The sequence below is a fragment of the Aythya marila genome, assembly GCF_965140915.1.
Source record: "Aythya marila genome assembly, chromosome: 3".
NCBI lineage: Eukaryota > Metazoa > Chordata > Aves > Anseriformes > Anatidae > Aythya > Aythya marila.
The window spans coordinates 51,507,207-51,526,335 of record NC_139044.1 but is presented as its reverse complement, the minus strand read 5'-3'; the positions used below and the strand labels follow the sequence as shown (position 1 = coordinate 51,526,335).

The 19,129-nt window shown below is 41.3% G+C and overlaps 1 protein-coding gene across 2 annotated transcripts; it reads left to right on the top strand.

Annotated features, from left to right (window-relative positions):
• The first annotated feature begins 117 nt into the window (after positions 1-117).
• On the top strand, positions 118-19,015 carry LATS1 (large tumor suppressor kinase 1). 2 transcript variants are annotated; one of them, XM_082756091.1, is made up of 8 exons: positions 118-300; positions 3,349-3,857; positions 6,368-6,503; positions 8,325-9,850; positions 14,679-15,261; positions 16,476-16,658; positions 16,909-17,015; positions 18,001-19,015. In XM_082756091.1, the coding sequence occupies exons 2-8, from the start codon at positions 3,507-3,509 to the stop codon at positions 18,514-18,516; spliced, it is 3,402 nt and encodes a 1,133-aa protein (XP_082612217.1). In that variant the 5' UTR covers positions 118-300; positions 3,349-3,506; the 3' UTR covers positions 18,517-19,015. The 2 variants fall into 2 exon arrangements, with proteins under 2 accessions (XP_082612217.1, XP_082612216.1); XM_082756090.1 differs by having other exon boundaries at positions 6,368-6,518; positions 18,001-19,014.
• The last annotated feature ends 114 nt before the right edge of the window (positions 19,016-19,129 follow it).

Here is a 19,129-nt window from a genome sequence, read left to right as displayed (position 1 = left end):
CGCTGAGGGCTGCGCCCCGTCCCCGCCCGCTCCCTGGGGCGCTGTGAGGCGAGGGGAGCTGAGGCGGCGCCGCGCGGGGAGCGGCGGCGGCGCGGTGGCGGCCGGGAGGAGCCCACATCCGGGCCGCGCCGCGCCGCAGCCCCCGACAAAATGGCGGCGCCGAACTGAGCGGGGCCCGGCGGTGGCGGCGGCGGCGGGCGGGCAGGAGGGCGGCGGAGCGGAGCCGCTGCCGGCAGCGCCGACGGCTCGGGGCCGGGCTGCGGGCCCCGGGGCGCTGCCGCCGCCGCCTTCTGGCCGCAGGTAGGCGCGGGGGCGGCGGGAGGCCGCCGAGGCCCGGCTCCGGCTCCGGCCGGCGGCGGGGAGAGGGCCCGGGGGCGCGGGCGGGGCGCGGGCAGCGCCGTGAGGCGGCCGGGGCCGGGGCCGGGCGCGGCCCTGCCCGGGGGGCGCTGGGCGCTGGGGGCAGCCCCAGGGCAGCGGGGGCGCGGGCTGAGCCCCTCAGACGGAGCCGGTCCGCAGCCCCCGCGCTCCTGCCCTTCCTGCTGCCCTCGGCGGTAAAGGCTTCAGTGAGGTTATGGTAAAATAAGAGATTAGAGGAGGGACGGGGAGAGGGATCAAACGGTTACAGGGTGATGCTCGTAACTCGGCTGGACGTAGGAATGCTTAAATGGGTTAAAAATAGATGTGAAACGTCCCAAACCTGCCACAAAGCTGTCTAGTTTTTATATTTTTTCCCCAGAAGAGACTAAAAGGCGCTGACAGTTGTGTGCACCCGGGGTGTGTTTTCATTCAAGTTGAGTTTTCTGTGATTATACTCTAAAAAGGCATTTTTTTTTTTTTTTTCCCTAGTAGTTTGACCTATAGAGGAAAATACCCTAAATTCCTAAAAGGACTAACAATTCTTCAGTTAGTTTAGGGAAGCGGAGAACTTGATGAGTGGAAATATCGGCATTACCAAGCACGTATCGTTTACATTTACCAACGCAGCTACAGGGAGAATACCTGGGCTGGAGTTCGTGCTCGCTGGCTGGAGGTACACAACCGAGGGGGTCTCCTACTGACCACTTGAGATTTTCTCCTTTTAAAATGAATGCAAGCATCTGTAAGAGCAGATGACCTTTGAATTTTGAGGTTCATATGTAAAGCAAGGTGAACTGCAGTCGGTGGTAATAAATACCGGCTTTCTCTTTCTTCATTAAACTGGAGGCCAGATTAACTGGCTTCCTGAGCCATTACGGCTGTAGCTTCACGTACACGTCTAACTGTTTTTACCCAATGCTGCCATCAAAGAAACAACCCATGGAAAAAAAAAGTTAGTGTTTATCTGGGTGAGTTCCCCAGCCTGACTGACACTGCGTGGCCTTACAGACAATTGTGCTGGCTCAGGTAAGTGCTGGCAGATAAGCAGCCTGGCCGCTTTGCACTGGCAAACCTTTGCTTCTGCTACGTGAAAGTGCAGCTTTATTTTCCAGGACTGCTTCGCGCATATCCTGTTGTGCTGCCGCTGCCAGCAAAATAATAGTTGTCAAACACAGAACCTCTTGTCTTCAACTTCTCAGAGCACTGTAAAAAGAAATACAGCTAACTCGTTTTTGCACAGAAAGGCATCGAAGCACAAGATGACCTACACGCTCTACCTCGGTGGTAGAGCTGTGGTCTTTGGATTTATGGGTTAAGTGCCCTCTTAATTTAACCTTGAGATATTTTATGGGTGTTGCATTCGTTTATCTCAGCTACCGTTGGGGTAGCCATAAAGTATGTGATGAAACACCAAATGAAATTTGGTAAAATACATGGGTGCTAAACAAGTGTTGCCTCCAGAATTCCAGGCCATTGGAGCTTGATAAAAAGAGTAACTTGTGCGTGGACGTTTCTTTCTTCTCTCGTTTGGAATTTGTCCGACACAAGGTGGATACCAACTGTTTTAGCTAGATAACCCTGCCATTGATGAACTAGTGGTTGTTCTTAATTTGAACAAGTAATCTAAATTACTAAGCTCTGTTGTTCTATGTTGTGGGATGAGCTTATGCTAGAGGTTTCACTTTTCTGGAGGTGGTGATTCTTTTAAGCATTAGTAGCATGTATCCCCACACTTGTGTATCCAACATGTTTCTTTTTGAAGCAGGTCTATTGGATAGAAAAGAACATCCCAAGCAAAAAAATGTTTCTAGCCAAGTATTTTTCAATGTGGTCTTAAATATTGCATGTTTTGAAAATGATCTTGAAAGTGGCCAAAATTAAGTTATGTTTCAACTGCTCTCATGATGTGCTTTCATCTGAATAGGTTTCTTAAAGCTTTGACCAAAACTTCACTGTTTATTATTAAAAGTCCCTTAGATGTTTGATAATTTCTTCTGTATTCTGTGAGTGCTGAAGAATTGCCTGTTAGCAGACTGCAGGAAAAAAACTTTAGTATCAGTACCAAATTCCATTTAGGTAAAGTTTCACACCTACCATGGGACAAAGAAAGCTTGTGGGTGCAGCTGGCTCCACAAAAAGAATCATCAGAAAACTGGGAAAACGACATTTTAACGCGTTAAGAAATGGAAACAAGAAAATGCGAATGCTTTTGTATTGCTTCTCTTGGACATGACGTTGTAGTGACAGAGCAGTGTGAGTTAAGCTTTTCTTCTAGTTGCCCGTGGAAAAAAGATAGTGCTAGAGAATGTAATTTTTGTATCTTGTGCTGTCTTTCGTACATGATCCACCTCAGTGGAGCAGTAGAGACTATAAAAGGCTTATTCCGCGATACTCTAAAGAAGCAAAGGCTCTGTAACTTCTTCAGGGTGTCACCTTGGTTGCCGTACCTTTTACCGTCCCAGTTACAGGTCAGGCAAAAGCACGGCACAACTGCAGAGACCGTAGTTCGCTGCGGAGCACAGGGTTCTTTCCCTGATGAGTCAGTCCCTTCAAAATGCTAAAGTTATTTGGTTTTGGCAGAATTTTCTGTTTCCTTTACCAAATGTCACAGTTATGCTCTCAGTGAATTTAATGCCTGAGTTGTTAAACAATTACAGTGAGAAAGTCTGAGTGTTTTTTAGTTTGCTTTTATCCGCCTGCTGCCATCTCCCTTCGCACAAAAAACATTACATAACTGCTAACAAAGTGAGTGAGACCGGATCGAGAAGGCTCAAGCTGAGAGCCTGTGACAGCCGGAGAAAACAGGGGCCTGAGGCAGAGTTAAATGGAAGATGGTACAAGACCAGGCTCCTGCAGCTCCCGAGAGTGCTGATGGAGGGAACGTGGCTGATGATGGCCCTGCTGCGTGTGGACCTTTCCCTGCTACCGGCGCTGCGCCGTGAACTTTCCCCAGTGGGTGTGTAACAGGAATTTGTTGTGTTTCCTTGACAGGACGGCTCTGCTGGGTTGGGGCAGGCTGCAGCACCGCCAGGAGCCCGGTTTCAGCGGTGAACGGTCGCGGCCTTCGCGAGCTCTGAGACTGCCATCCAGCCCTTCTGGAGACGGTGTGCGCGCGAGTCCTCAGGAAGGTTGCATATATACATGTTTTCATGAAGAGAAGTGAGAAACCAGAAGGTTATAGACAAATGAGGCCTAAGACTTTTCCTGCCAGTAACTATACTGGCAGCAGCCAGCAGATGCTACAGGAAATACGAGAGAGCCTCAGGAACTTACCTAAACCCTCAGATGCTGCTAAGGCTGATCACAGCATGGGGAAAATGTCATCTGAAGATCCCAGACAAGGCCGAAATCCCCCCAAATTTGTAACGTATCATAAAGTTTTGCAGGAGATCAGAAACTCTCTTCTGCCTTTTGCGAACGAAACAACCTCAGCTGTCAAAGGAACATCAGAAGTGAATCGTCAAATGCTGCAAGACTTACAAGCTGCTGGCTTCGATGAGGTGAAACTTTTTATTTTCAAGATGTAGTGTTCTGCAACTATAAACTACCAGTGCATGTTGGGGGGTTGTTGATCACGGGATGTTTAAACAACATAGGAGAAGCAAAATAGGTTTTAGAAAATCGGGTAGGTTTCTAATCAGGATTTAGTAAAACTGTTAATATGAAGTGAATTAGGACTAGGTGAAATAGTAATTAGGACTTAATGAAACAGGGATGAAGAAGAGGAACAGAAGGTTACAGAAGATAAAGTTTTGTCTTTTTTTTTTTTTTTTTTTTTTTTAGCACCTTGTGCAATGTGTTTTTACATGGTAGGGATAGATTGTTTTAGTTACTTGTATCATTTTAGGCAGAGAGAATGGGAACATTAGAACATTTTTGCCTCTTATTGCACGGAGTTTGAAATTGCGTGCGGTAAAAATAGGTTGATAAAATGTGAACAAATCTTTCAGAAATTAATTTTAATGAGCTTTTCACATCTATAGTTAACTGAAGGTCCAATTTTGTAAAGAAAAAAATGGCTATTGTTGCTATATGCTTTGTCAGATACAGCTAAAATGAGAAATACAGTTATTAAATACAGCTAAAATAACAAATACAGTTGCAGGGTGTCTTCTCTGCAGTATATTCATGAAAAAATGTAGAGATCGTAGCTCTTGAGAGTGTTAGACATAAGTAATCTGCAATTACTGTTATAAAAAACAGGCAGTAGGTAATTATTTAGTTTTTATTGACTATATATTAGTAATATTTGTAGTGCTAGTAATTATTAACTAAACTTCTGTTCATCCTAATAAGTGAAAGGAGTCTGAAATGTGGTTTCCAGTAATATAAAATTAATGTACTTATTGCTCCTGTGTTTTTATTGAGATTTTAACATCAACGTAAAGTATGCCTGTTTTCATTCCTTCTCTCTAGACCTGAGTACAAAAGCAGGTGGTTTGCCTTTTTTTTTTTTTTTCTTTAACCTGTCTTCCAAGGGCAAAAAGCCCAGTGCCACAACAGGGGTTGCCTCTTCAGCAGTGCAGTGACTGCAGTAGTTCAGTTCTCAAGCCCGCTTTTTCAGAATGATCCTGCGGTCACTGGCAAACTGCAGAATGGCATGTGGCTGGATGGAAAGCACCTCAAGTTGGTATTTCTGTTGGATCCTTTGCATTTGGAATTTTTGGGGGTGTGGTAGGGGGTGAGACAGAAAGTAGGACTGGAATGAAGGTGTATTGTGAGCTGGGATAGTTTGCTGGAATGGATTTTAGCAGGGGTGTGTTAGCTGCTTGCAGTTGGCTGATCTGGGCTGTTTCCGACTTAAGTTGGGTATGTGTGGGATTTAGCAGGTTACATGTAGACCTCTTTAAGGATCGGATCTCTGGTAGGTTACCAGGGGCTTTCTGTAGAGACTAATCCATCTACTATGAGAGGAAGGTCGTTGCCATATTGTAGGCTCAGTCACCAACTGAAGTTTGGAAACACAAAGATTTTGTTCCCTCCCCCCTTTTTTTCTTCATACATTGAATATCATTGAAGTTTTGGTTGTTCCTCCCCAGCCCTTCTATATAATAGTAAGTAGCATTTGGGGTTAAAGCTGAAATGACACATAGAGTAATAAAATTATGGGAAAATGTGGTTCATTGTGTGTGTTTTTTAACAAAACAAGACAAATCTTAAATTGTTTACAGGGAATCTTTCTGACTTGGTGAGATTCAAGTTCATTCCTCATATGTTTTTAGGCACTCTTCAAGACATGAAATACTCCATGTCACATAGGTCCAGGGTTGATTTTGTTCTTCGGGCAGAGCAGGGAGAGATCCCTTGGCTGGCTCTTCCTCTGGTTCTCTGGTTAGTGGAGAAGGGAACTTAAATTTCATCTTTTAAAGTACTGCTGGTTGTGTACGTTTATTCAACAATATCAGCTGGTCTGTAAACACTGAGGCAGTCTTACTCTCTTGATGTATTTGTTTTAAAATCCTTTTATGGGTTCTGATTTGTTTCTGAAGGCCGTGTGTATGTTTGCATTGTCAAAAATGTGCACAGGTGTGGTGAAAGTATCAACGTGGGTTTGAATTTGAAATCGATACTGACCACTTCCCTTCTGAGCCCTGCTGGGTTTCCCATTGATTTTTGGTAGTAAGCACATCCCCTTGGATGCTGGTGACCTGTTCAGATGTAACATGAACTGATGGCTTTCAGCTGACAAAGTCAGACCAGAGCAAGTCACTAAAGGCAGTGTGGTTAAGTCTAGGGCATTGGCTGGCTGTCCAAAACTTCTGTTTGGATCTCTAAGAACACGGAGCCTAAATCCACCACAAAGCTAACTTTTTCTTCCTGAAGATCCAGACTGTTGATTTTTTTGGAGGATCTGTTGTGAAGAAAGCATTTTTAGTTCATTATTGATTTCTCTCAATTAAAAAATATACCCTGTTAAAATTACTGGAGGATATATGGTTAAATCCTCATGATTTTTGGTCGTCTTGCCATTTTCTCGTAACTTATTTTTTATATTTAATTTTTCTTTTAGGATATGGTTATACAAGCTCTTAGACAAACTAACAACCGTAGTATAGAAGCAGCCATCGAGTTTATTAGTAAAATGAGCTACCAGGATCCTCGTCGGGAACAGATGGTTGCAGCAGCAGCAAGACCTGTAAACGCAGGTATGAAACCACCAGGTAGGTATATCCGTTCAGTAACTCACTACATGTATTACTACAGGTAAAAAAAAAAATATAGAATAGCAAATTCCTCCTTCACGTGCCCCCAGTGGAAGAGAAGAGGTGCTGAGATACAGGTTTTCCCTTTTAAAAATAGTCTAAATTCTGGAATATTTCTGGAAGATAGGTGTGTTTGGTGTGAATGTGTCAGCCTTTCTTTTTATAACTGCATGCTTTTAGTGTTGTATCCAAGTATTCTATCTAAGGAATGACATTCAGGTATCGTTTTAGTCCTTTTTGCCCATAGTTGGTGTGATGCTCATGTTTTTTCTCAGTCACATCCCTTCTAGAAATGAGTGGTGAGCACTGAATTCTGACCTTAGTGCTGCTGCGTGAGGAAGTGCATTATGTATATGTATATATAACTGTGTATTTATATATCATATGGTCCAATATTTGTATTTTAGTATGTCCCAGTTCAAGATCCCCCCCCGCTTCATTTTCTGCTTGGTTCCAGATTTTGCCTGTATGTTTTTTTTAAGGCAGACTTTATAATAGATGCTAGGGAACAGACTGGAGTTTAGTAGCAAGAGTCAGAATTTTGCCACTTGCCATTACTGCTTTCTTAACATGCAAACACACTTTAATAAATGTTATTGCCTTTCTTTTATACCAGATTTTAGAATTGTAGACCTAAACAAGCTGTACTTTCCAGATGCAGCAGGAACACTGAACTTGTATTTGACTTAAAAGTTGAATGATGAACAGCTGGCTCTGTGAAGTCACACTTCAAATTGACAGCATAGGTGTGAGGAAAAATTGGTGGTCAGGAGTAGCAAAGTATAGCATTTATTTTCATTTACCCCGTGAAGTGGACTTAGTTGGTGCTTGTATGAAGCAGCTAGCTAAATGCTACCATTTAGCTTTAATTTTCATTATTATTCACAAAGTTAGGATAATTAACATGTTCTTTTACTGACAATCCAGAAACTTTCCATGATTATAGTGTTTACAAATGTCTTGCTAATCACATGCTAAAAAGCACCATAAGACTGCATGAGCTATCAGTTTCATATGTAGTATTTTGCATGACAAGCGAAATAAGATCTGCAAAGTAAATATTTTGTAAAGCTTTATTCTGTAAGTTTTGCTCTCAGTTTAAATTCTTGCCTCCACGCAGAACTTTTACCAATATAGACATTAACTTTAAAATTCGATTACCTGAATATATTCCTCGATTGCAAAATTTGGTTAAGTTTGGATGAGCTGTATTGCAGACAAGGGTTTAAATGGGCAGTTTGCTTTTTCAGAATTCAGTTAATTTTTAGTTGAGGAACACTTAATCTGTTATAGGCGTCACTCTGGAACGAATAGCAGCATGACTAGAAGTATTTTTCCATGCTGTTGTTGTTCTGTGTTTGTCCTGAAGAGCTCTTCTGGGTGTTGTTTGTGTTCATGATTAAAAAAATCCATCATGTGCTGTATTACATATTACCATATTTTCCTCAACGAGAAATTATGAATGCATCAACATTTGCAGCAAGATATGTCTTCAGAAAAGTGATTCTTAATGTCTATAAAAATTCCTGCAATACAGTTTCATTGAACTTCTTTGCTCTTGTACTCTGTACTGAGCATATTACCATAGCATGCTATGTATTATTAGATAGAAGTACATTTTCCATGAAATACGTCGGGTTATGCAACGTCTGAGAATTCCCATCACGTTTCTGTAGCGATTAATGCTGAAGAACAAAATACCAAACAGTAGGCAGAAATAATTTCTAATAACACAAATGCTGTGTTCTCTTTTTGTGCGAGCAGGGGCTGTGCAGCAGTCGGTTAACCGCAAGCAGAGCTGGAAGGGTTCGAAGGAGTCGCTGGTCCCTCAGAGGCACGGCCCGGCGCTGGGAGACGCTGTGGTGTACCGCTCGGAAAGCCCCAGCTCTCAGCCTGACGTAGGAAGGCCGCTGTCTGGATCCGGCATCGCAGCGTTTGCTCAGGCTCATCCTGGCAACGGGCAGAGAGTGAACCCCCCGCCTCTGCCCCAGATAAGGAGCGTCACTCCTCCGCCCCCGCCTCCTCGAGGACAGACGCCCCCTCCGAGGGGGACAACTCCTCCGCCTCCCTCCTGGGAGCCCAGCTCCCAGACCAAGCGGTACTCTGGGAACATGGAGTACGTGATCACCCGCATCTCCCCGGTGCCACCCGCAGCGTGGCAGGATGGTTACCCGCCTCCACCGATGAATCCTCCAGCCCTGAATTCTGCCGGGCAGGGTCAGAGAGGCATGAGCGCTGTCCCCATTGGCAGGCAACCCATAATCATGCAGAGTTCAGCCAACAGCAAGTTTAGCTTTCCCTCAGGAAGGGCTGGAATGCAGAACGGTAATTGTCAGGCCGAGTTCATGGTTCACCAGAACGTCGTGTCTGGGAACTCAGTGAGTCGCCAGCCACCCCCCTACCCTATGAACCCAACCAACAGGCAGAGTCCTACAGCACTACAGATGCAGGCAGGAGGATCTGCTCCTCCTTCAGCGTACACTAATGGAAATATTCCTCAGGCGATGATGGTGCCAAACAGAAACAGTCACAACATGGAACTTTATAACACAAACGTAGCCGGAATACCGGCCTCCTGGCCGCAGCCTCCTCCGGTGCAACCCCAGTCGTCACCTGGCAGCGGGCACGAAATCCCCGCCTGGCAGCCCAACGTTCCCGTGCGCTCCAATTCTTTCAACAACCATCACGGAAGCAGGCAGAGCCACTCCAGCAGCTCGCAGCCTTCGGCGACGACGGTGACAGCTATAACACCAGCTCCCATTCAGCAGCCAGTGAAGAGCATGCGCGTGTTAAAGCCGGAGCTGCAGACGGCCCTGGCGCCCACTCACCCCTCCTGGATGCCGCAACCCGTGCAGGCTGTGCAGAGCATCCCGTTCTCCGAGAGCCCCTCTGCAAACCTGGCAGTTATGGCACCTGTCGCAGAGGCTCCAAATTACCAGGGTCCCCCCCCACCTTACCCGAAACACTTGTTACACCAGAGTCCGGCTGTCCATCCGTACGAGGCAGGGCCCAAGCTCGGCAAAGAGGAGCCACCGATTTTACCGAAGGAGGAAGAGAATGAGAAGAGTTACGAATGTGTCGATTCAGCAGACAAAGAAAAGAAACAAATCACAACATCACCTGTCCCCGTTAGGAAAAACAAGAAAGATGAAGAGCGACGAGAGTCTCGCATTCAAAGTTATTCCCCTCAGGCCTTTAAATTCTTCATGGAGCAGCACGTGGAGAATATACTCAAGTCACACCAGCAGCGTTTACATCGGAAAAAACAACTGGAGAATGAAATGATGCGGGTAAACTCTTTCTCCTAAGTCTCTGACTAGAATTGCTCCGGTATGAATTTTAAGAAATGTCTTAGTGGTAGGATGTTTAAATAGTACAGATAAATAGAACCTTGTGGCATAAGCATGCTGTTGAAGTCTCTTTTTAGTTTCTGTGTTTCAGATGTGGCAAATTCTTCATTGCTTTATTTACATGCTTCGTTGTCTTCTTATAAATTAATTTTTTAAAGTAAGATTTTTGTCTAAACATAGCTCGTATGGCTCATGTATAGTAAGGCAGAAGAAGCAAAATAATTTTTATATGAACTGAGATAACTGTATGACTCAGAGCTTTTTGTTATGGATTCTGTACGATCCTAATTTTTGAGTGAGCAGTGTTTTAATGATATGTATTTAAATAAACACTGCAAGTACAAGTAGCACAGCAGGGACGAGTAATGGGGAAGGCTAATGCCTTTATGCAGTCACCCAAACAATCATTCCTCCTGCAGTTTGTTCCCTCTGGTGAGAGGGTTTTCTAACTTCACATCCGAAAAAACAGTAATCAGAAGTTACATTTCTAGAACGAGAGAGACATGGTACAGTTTGCCAGAGTATTTTGTAATCCAGGCTGGGAGGGTGTCTGTTTAAACAAGGTGTAATTGAATGGGCAATAAAAAACAGACATCAACATGTAAAATCAATTTCTTTGTGCCCACATGAAGTCAGAGGTCCATTTCCTGAGATTTTGTGTAAAAACCGGAGCTGATACGTACCTGTTAAATTTCAAAAGTAAAAAACAAATAGTGCTATTAAGACTTACAGAAATGGAGATTTGAGCTGTATTACTTCATATATTTGTAACAATTGTAGCTGAAAATTTGACATAACTATGATGTACCTTTAAATTTATGAGAGAATGTATTTGCCTTATGCCACTTTCTTGAAATGCTGCTTTTTATCTGTGTTTTCTTACTCTGAAAATTCTTACTGTAAGCTGTAGTGTTTTATAAGCATTTGGTTAATCATGAGATATGTAAATGTTAGCAAGATTTCTTCCTGGAACTCTTTTTCTAGATCTTTACTCTTAGTTTTTTCTCTTTCCTTTTCACTTCCACTAACAGCTGGTTTAAACTGGTAAGGTGTGGGAAGCTTTCCTGAACTCTGTAGCCTCCATCCCTGTGTAGGCAAGTAAGATTTTGGAGCAACAGTATTTATTGTTAAGAATAGCATGATCCCTTTTTAGAGGTCTCTGCATGCAATCCTGCATCAAAATTAAGCATGAATTTTATTTTGACTATTTTTGAGTACTTAAAAGTAAGATTGTAATTAATGTTGACTTGCAGACTTCACTTTCCCTTCTTACTGTGTTATTCCATAGTATCAGAAGCGTAAGTCTTACTTAAATGAAGGCACCGATTATAAATTTTCTTGTACATTTAAAGCACCCTAGTGAATGTTTTTTATATAAGAAAAGGCATTTTACAATATTTACACTAGATTTAAAGCTGGTATGTTTAACTGAAGACTGAAGGAGAGGAAATGAGGTATTATGCTGCAGCAGGCCTCTCCTATTTCATCAGGTTATAGGAGAAAATTCCTAAAATAGTGAAGTATATTTCAGGTCTTCATGAGAAGGAGAAAGGGAAACTTGTCCATTACATATTCTCAAGAAGTTTAAGAGGATTAATCAAGTATCAAATTCTTTCTCCCTACCAACAGGGGAGAAAATTTTGAAAGGGAAAAACGAAACAAACCTGAACAGAATGTATCCGAGCAGAAGTGCCTACCTTCCTAGGATGCTGTATTTGTAGAATAAGTGATACATTTCTATGCTGTCAGGGTTCCTGGGGAACGGAGTGGATGTCTTTCAAAAATACTTGATTTAAATGTGTGAATTGACTTCCCTTACGTTCGTGCCCAAGTATTATGCTAGATATCTGTGTTGCAAAGCAAAACTAAGTCAGTCATGATCCAAGGCACAGCAAGATGAGAAGGAAGTAAAATAAGAGCAAATTGTGTGGTGTTATATAGCAGTGCAGGAAGCTCTGGCATCGTTTAGAAGTAAGTGGAGGTGTATGTGCGTAAGCACTTACTCAGCTGACAAAACCAGTTAGTTTTTGGTAGATGCTGTAGATGCAAGTAGTTCTAGGAAGATACTGCAGTGCAGGGAGCGATCAGCTTGAGATGAGCATTTGTTTTAATGAATGGCGTAGGAAAATGTGAAGACTAGAGTTAGGGGAACAGATGACAAATTGGAGTATTTAGGCTGGTTTTCACAGTAAAATTGGTTGGATGGGACAGCTAGAGAGCAGATACTAGACTGTAAATCTGCAGGGTTTTTAGAAACTGTATTTGTCTTGCAGTGACTAATTCCTGTGTTGGATTTCCCTCTTTCTAGTGTTGTGTTGCCTCCTAGGCCATGCTCTTTGCTAGTTTTATAGCTGCTCAGTGGCATTCAGTCCGTGTGCGAGTGGGGCGGCCCTGAAGCAGACTTCATGGTTTCCGTGGGACTTGGGCAGCTGACCCACCATTGTCTGAACTTTAACAAGGCTCCGAATGTCATCTTGACATTTTGAACTCCTCAGGATTCCATTCTTCTGCATTGAAGTGTGCTTTAAGCGTGTTTATCTGCAGAAGACTTGAGAAGCCTTTGACTGCATCTCTGCCCTGGGTATTCCTGCAGCAGGGGGTTGCGGAAGGCAGTTTCACAGACCTGCTGTATGTGGCTGGGAGTAGGGAGCTGAACCTATTTCCCATGTCTGGTCTGAAACTACTTGTTACCCTGTCCTAACTACTGCTTGTCTGATTTTGATGACAAGTTTTGTCTGAGATTTGAGACAACCTTCCCTATTTAAATCTTTTTTGAGTAGATGAGCATTTCATCTGTATTTTCCTAATTGCATCTCTTTTGGATCTGTTCTTTTGTTTGTTTTGTTTTTTTTTTTTTGATACCTCTTAGAAATGTTCTGTGATCTAACAGTTATGTTTGTGTTCTGAATGAACATTATATGGTATCCTGGAAGGATTTGTAAGATAAAAGACTAGATATCATTCCTTTTTTTTTTTTTTTCTTCAGTCATATAGAATCAGTAAGGTTTGAAAAGACCTGCAAGATCATCTGGTCCAACCATCCCCCTGCCAATGTCACCCACTAAACCATGTCCCTAAGCTCCGAGTCTAGCTTTCCTTAAACACCCTATATAAAATATTTATATTTATAATATAAAATATATTTTGTCTCAAGTTAGGCTTTAAATTAAGCAAAGGAGTCATCTTTAACATACAGTCTCTACAGGCCTAGACTAGTGGATACCTAACTTACTGCTTAGTGGTTACCTACTTACTGCTCCTCTGCACATCTTGGCTTCCTTTTGCTCTGCGTAAGGCATCAGGGGAGGCAGTTATTTCACACTGCCATTCAGATTAAAAAAAAAAAAAAAACACTGCAAGTAATACTACTTGCAGTAGTTTGTAAGACACCTCACAAAGGAAATAATTATTCCAATTTTATAGGAGGAGGAAGTGAGGCCCAAAGATGAGAAAGATCATTTTTTACTTTAGTCTCAGGTGGTACCTTGTCCTCTCAGCTACATGTTCATAGTGATTATGGAATTAGTAAATTTTGTAAAAAGCTGAAATGTTTAGCCAAGTACGATCAAAAAGATTTATTGTAAGGGCTGTATTTTTCTTCTGCAAAGGAAGGCTTGAAAAGCTAGCTGTTAGTTTGTTGTGTTTTTTTTTTTTTTTTGCTAAGGGTACTATGAAAAGCCTAGTTTACTATTTGAATTTCTTGAGGCTTCTGGATTGTTTGTGAAGTTTGATCATGTATCTAAGAGAACATCTTCTTAAATCAGAAATATTTGTGATTTTTCTGTTGAAGTTGAACAAGCAGTGAACAGTTGCAAGAATACAAATTGTTCAACGTATACTACCTAAGGGATTTTTAGTGTTCCTTTACTAGATATGCAGGTGCAGCGTTGTCTTCCAAGATGGCTAAGATCTGAATTTTGACATAAAAGTAGTCAGAAAACTCTTTAGGCTTTCTTTTATTCAAGAGGAAATAAAAGGCAGAATCCCTGGCAGATCTTCTTCAGTGAAGAGAACCAGTGGAAATAATTTCTTTAAAAAAAAAAACTCGCAGGGAGCAGTTCTCAAATACGGCTGTAAAATCTTCAGACGAATACACTGAAAAAAGTATGTGAAGAATTAGCTCAGTAATGACACTGTTAATCCAGAGAATCGATGAAAAATTGAGCACGCAGAGCACTTTACGGACTGATGTAGTGATTCCCAAATGTAGACCATTGGCTCTATGAGGCCATGATAACTAGTGCTCCATAGTGTTGAAATGAATAATTTACAAACCTCTAAGCTTAGTAGTTGTGCTGGTGATCTGATGGGTGGTCTGATGGGTGGCTTTGTTCAGAAGTTTGAAAACCATTTGGTTTATAAGTCTAGAGCTTAATATGAAAATGTATGGAGAAGGAAGGGGATACTAACAGTCCTCTTCCTATACCGTGGTCTTGCTGGCTAAAGTGAGGGCAGTTTTCTATTTTCTTATCCCTTCTCTCCCCAAGAACATATTCCCTTCTCAAGAACCTGCTGGTGCATGGCACCTCATGCATTTTGCTGTCGAAAGTGTCCCATAGATCACGTTTTGTTTTTATCACTCCTTTCCATTTTGATAGAATTCTAATCTGTAAATTTAAACAAAACAAAAAAAAAAAGCCTTGTAGGGTTATTTCCCATGCTGTATATAAGTATTTCGTTTGCTTTGCTTAAGCTTTGTAATTATACGAAGATCACCAAGCACTAAGAGTACTGTTCATCGTCGGATTTAATTCTGTTTGCTGTACAGGTTGGATTGTCACCGGAAGCCCGAGATCAAATGAGGAAAATGTTGTGCCAGAAAGAGTCTAATTACATTCGGCTAAGAAGAGCTAAAATGGACAAGTCGATGTTTGTAAAAATCAAAACCCTGGGAGTTGGTGCCTTTGGAGAAGTTTGCCTAGCAAGAAAAGTGGATACTAAAGCTTTATACGCGACAAAAACTCTGAGAAAAAAAGATGTGCTGCTTCGAAATCAAGTTGCTCATGTTAAAGCTGAGCGGGATATCCTTGCAGAAGCTGATAATGAATGGGTGGTTCGCCTGTACTATTCATTCCAAGATAAGGACAATTTGTACTTTGTAATGGACTACATTCCTGGAGGTGATATGATGAGTCTCTTAATTAGAATGGGTGTCTTCCCAGAAAATCTGGCACGGTTCTACACAGCAGAACTGACCTGCGCAGTTGAGAGCGTTCATAAAATGGGCTTCATCCACAGAGATATTAAACCTGATAACATTTTGATAGACCGCGATGGTCATATTAAATTGACTGACTTCGGGCTCTGTACAGGCTTTCGATGGACCCATGATTCAAAATACTACCAGAGTGGTAAGAAAAGTACAAAAGTGTTGTTTGTTTGTTTGTTTTTAGTGTTGTTGACATGTTGTTCTCTGCAAGGAACTAAATAACAAGCAGAAAAATTACTGAGACATTTCCTTTGTGGACAGTAAAGCACTAGCAATGCTTCTACATGCCATTCAGATTACAAAAAGCAACCTTTAGTTAGGGAGAGTTTGTGAGCGTAGGTAAGCACTGATTCCTTAAGGGAGAAGGAATGAGCTATGCTGCTCTAAGTTTGTCCCATGAGTAGTTTCTGAAACTTGGAGGGAGAAGATCACAGGTGTAGCAAATAGGTAGGGTTGGTATCTAAGTAGTTCTGTTTTGAAGGTGGGGTTGATGTTTCAAATTCATTGTTCTTGAAAATCTCACCCCAAGTGTCTCATGTACTTCTTTTAATGTAAACTCTTGATTTCTGAGGAAGGTTTAAGACTTTTTTTAAAAAAACAAACAAACAAACAAACAAAACTGCTTGACTTAAAACAATGGTTTACAAAGAAGAGCCAAAAAAAAGTCTCAGTTCTATGAGTGATATCAATTATGTAATAACCTAAATTTAACTTCTCAATTTAACTTTTCAATTTCTGAAGGTATGTTTTTAGTTTTGAAAACAATTCTTAAATTGCTTTTAACTTTTTTAAAATTAGTCGGTGCTTCTTAGGCCAGACTATTGGCACAGTCGCTGAAGAGGAAGCAAAAGTTGTTATATTCTTCAAGAGAAGAGATTGAAACTGAATAATAGGAAAATGTTGAAGATTTAAAATACGATTGATCTAATCTTTTGGTAATTAGCGTCAGTTGATGCTTTGTGCTGTATTTTCTCTTTGTATAAGAGAGAGATAATAGACACCTTGTACAGCCAGTGTAAGTTATAGTTATAATAAGTTATAAGTTGTTATACAGGTATAATAAGTTGTAATAATTTTAAGCTTCTAAGTAACTTAGAAAATATCAAACATGATATATTTCTCAACATTATGCTACAATTAACTTTAAAAAGTGTACTCAGAAACTGTGATGGTCTGTATCGTAAGCAAAAAATCAAAATCCTGATCTTCTAAGACCTTTTCAAATCTTTTTCTCCAATGTTGAAATTGAAGTAGATTCTGGTTTTATTATAATGTTAATACAAGTATGAAGTTTTCTTCATTTAAGTACTACAATAATCTTCCTCTATTTTTGTCATCTTTCTCATGCAATTATAGGTGACCACGCACGCCAGGACAGCATGGATTTCAGCAATGAGTGGGGTGACCCAGCAAACTGCAGGTGTGGAGATCGGCTGAAGCCACTTGAACGCAGGGCTGCGCGTCAGCATCAGCGCTGTCTGGCCCATTCCCTTGTTGGCACACCCAATTATATTGCACCAGAAGTATTGCTACGAACTGGTAATGCATTTATTGGTATTTTTTATTGTAATCTCGCTGCAGAGTAACTGGTATTCAAGTAGTAGCTTCATCTTTCTTACACGACCACTTCCCCCAAGTACATATTTTGACAATAAGCAGTTACTAATATGGAAATATAAGTATTGAATAGAATTTTCCTGCAAACCTTTCCTAAGTACAAGATTAAATGTAGGCTAAGGCTCTGACTACCATTTTTAAAATATTTCGCTATTTTTTAACTTCATTTCAGGTTACACACAGCTGTGTGACTGGTGGAGTGTTGGAGTAATTCTCTTTGAAATGTTAGTGGGGCAGCCTCCTTTTCTGGCACAAACACCTCTGGAAACACAAATGAAGGTAACTTTTACAATCTCATGTCAACAGGCTGAAAAACAGGGTTGAAATTTAAATTATTTTTCTAATTTATAATGGAATCAAAAGTGATTTTCTTGAGTGCTGCTTTATCTGAGCATGTTGTAAACTAACAGGATTGTAAATGTTACATTACTGTGGTGGTGCACTTACTTCGTCAGGGACTTCAGGAATCACGCCCGTATCTTTTATCTGGCCACGTAGCAAGTGTGCCAACCAAAAATCCCATTTCAGATCTCAGGTGTCCCCTTTCGCTTTCTTCACCACCTGCTTCCAGTTATTAATTTCCCTTCTCATTTTCCAGCTACCATGTGGCTTCCATGCCTTCTTACATACAGCAGATTTCTTTTGGTGAAGCATCCATAGGTGCTCAGCCTACAAACGTGGAGGAACAGCAGGTGACCGTGGCTGCTTAGGGTTCTGGCAGCTCAGAGCTATTGGTCCCTCCCTTCCTGAGCCTCAGCTGTTGCAGAGAAACCACTGCAGTCTTCTGCAGTGCCATTTATACAGAACGGTGTTCAGCTTGCAAGATATTAGCTGGTCCAAACATAGTTTCACCAACTCATTTTTTTCTTCAGATTTTTGAAGTAATTTACAAATTTTTAACTTTAAATGTGTTAATCTTTCCAATACATCAGGTAATTAAAAATTAATTTCCTGCACTCTCTTTTAAGACTGTAAGCTGTGTGCCTAATTATAGGTTCCAGGCACTGCTCTTTGTGATGTCCTTGTTGGCTTATGGCAGGCATATTTCATGCCAGACTCTATTTAGACCCGGAACATGAATAAGTTTTGCCTGGATTTTGCCAAATTTCCACACAAAATATTGCTTGTGTTTCTGAAAAAGCAGCTTTACATTTGCCCTCTCTCATTTGAAAATACGCTGAATGATTCTATTCTTTTCTTTTTCCCCGTGGTTTTTCCTTTTAATTAAATTGTAAATAGAAAATGACATCTCTTTGCTTTAAAGGTTATCAACTGGCAAACTTCGCTTCATATTCCACCTCAAGCTAAGTTGACTCCAGAGGCCTCCGACCTCATTATTAAACTCTGCCGAGGGCCAGAAGATCGTTTAGGCAAAAATGGTGCAGATGAAATAAAAGCTCATCCATTTTTTAAGACTATTGATTTTTCAAGTGATCTACGGCGGCAGTCTGCCTTCTACATTCCCAAAATTGCCCATCCTACGGACACATCAAACTTTGATCCAGTTGATCCAGATAAATTGTGGAGCGATGATGATAAGGAAGGCAATGTAAATGATACCCTGAACGGATGGTACAAAAACGGAAAACATCCTGAGCATGCGTTTTATGAGTTCACTTTCCGAAGGTTTTTTGATGACAATGGCTACCCGTACAACAACCCAAAGCCCATTGAGTATGAGTATGGTAGTTCCCAAAACTCAGAACAGCAGTCTGACGATGATGATGATGAAGAACAAGCAGGTAGAGGGGTTCAGAATCGTGACCTGGTTTATGTTTAGTAGAGGAGTAAACACTAAATAAACGGTTTATTTTGCAGCTGGAGTTTTTGAAAAGTCTCTTCTCCTAACAGAATTGAGAGAAGATTGCTAGGGTGAATATATGCACGCTCTTTATTTCGTTTTGAAACACTAAGAAAGTTATGTCTTCTCTTTCCCTCTCTGTACATTTTGTTTCCCCAAAATACAGGGAAATCTTTCTCAAATATTAATTTATTCCATCATTGTTAATTGTTTAATTTAGAAGAGATTCGATGTTAGGTGAAAAAATTATCACTTGAATTTTATTATCAGTTCTCTGTACTCTAAGTACTTAAAATAGGAAATAGTGATTTATTTTTTTCCACCCGAAGATGATGCCTGGTATCTATTTGTACATATACTAAATAATTTTAAAAAACAAATCTTTGTTGCAGAATTTTTTTAATGACAGTTCTTCCTTTGCATTGACCAAATATAGAATTCACTTTACACTAATAAAGCTTTCTGATACATTTGGGGGGGGGGTTGGAACAAGGGTGGGGAAGAGGCTGCTGTACCCTCATTTCTCACTGAATTTAGCCTAATTATTCACAGTGTTGGGAAAAACTGAGCCATCTATCTGCTGAAATGTTTC

Bases quoted from the DNA above. Each gene is read 5' to 3' on its own strand.
- LATS1 (XM_082756090.1), top strand. From the start codon at position 3,507: ATGAAGAGAAGTGAGAAACCAGAAGGTTATAGACAAATGAGGCCTAAG. The intron at 6,519-8,324 runs GTAGGTATATCC...TTGTGCGAGCAG, and splicing joins CGCAGGTATGAAACCACCAG to GGGCTGTGCAGCAGTCGGTT. The intron at 16,659-16,908 runs GTAATGCATTTA...ACTTCATTTCAG, and splicing joins AGAAGTATTGCTACGAACTG to GTTACACACAGCTGTGTGAC.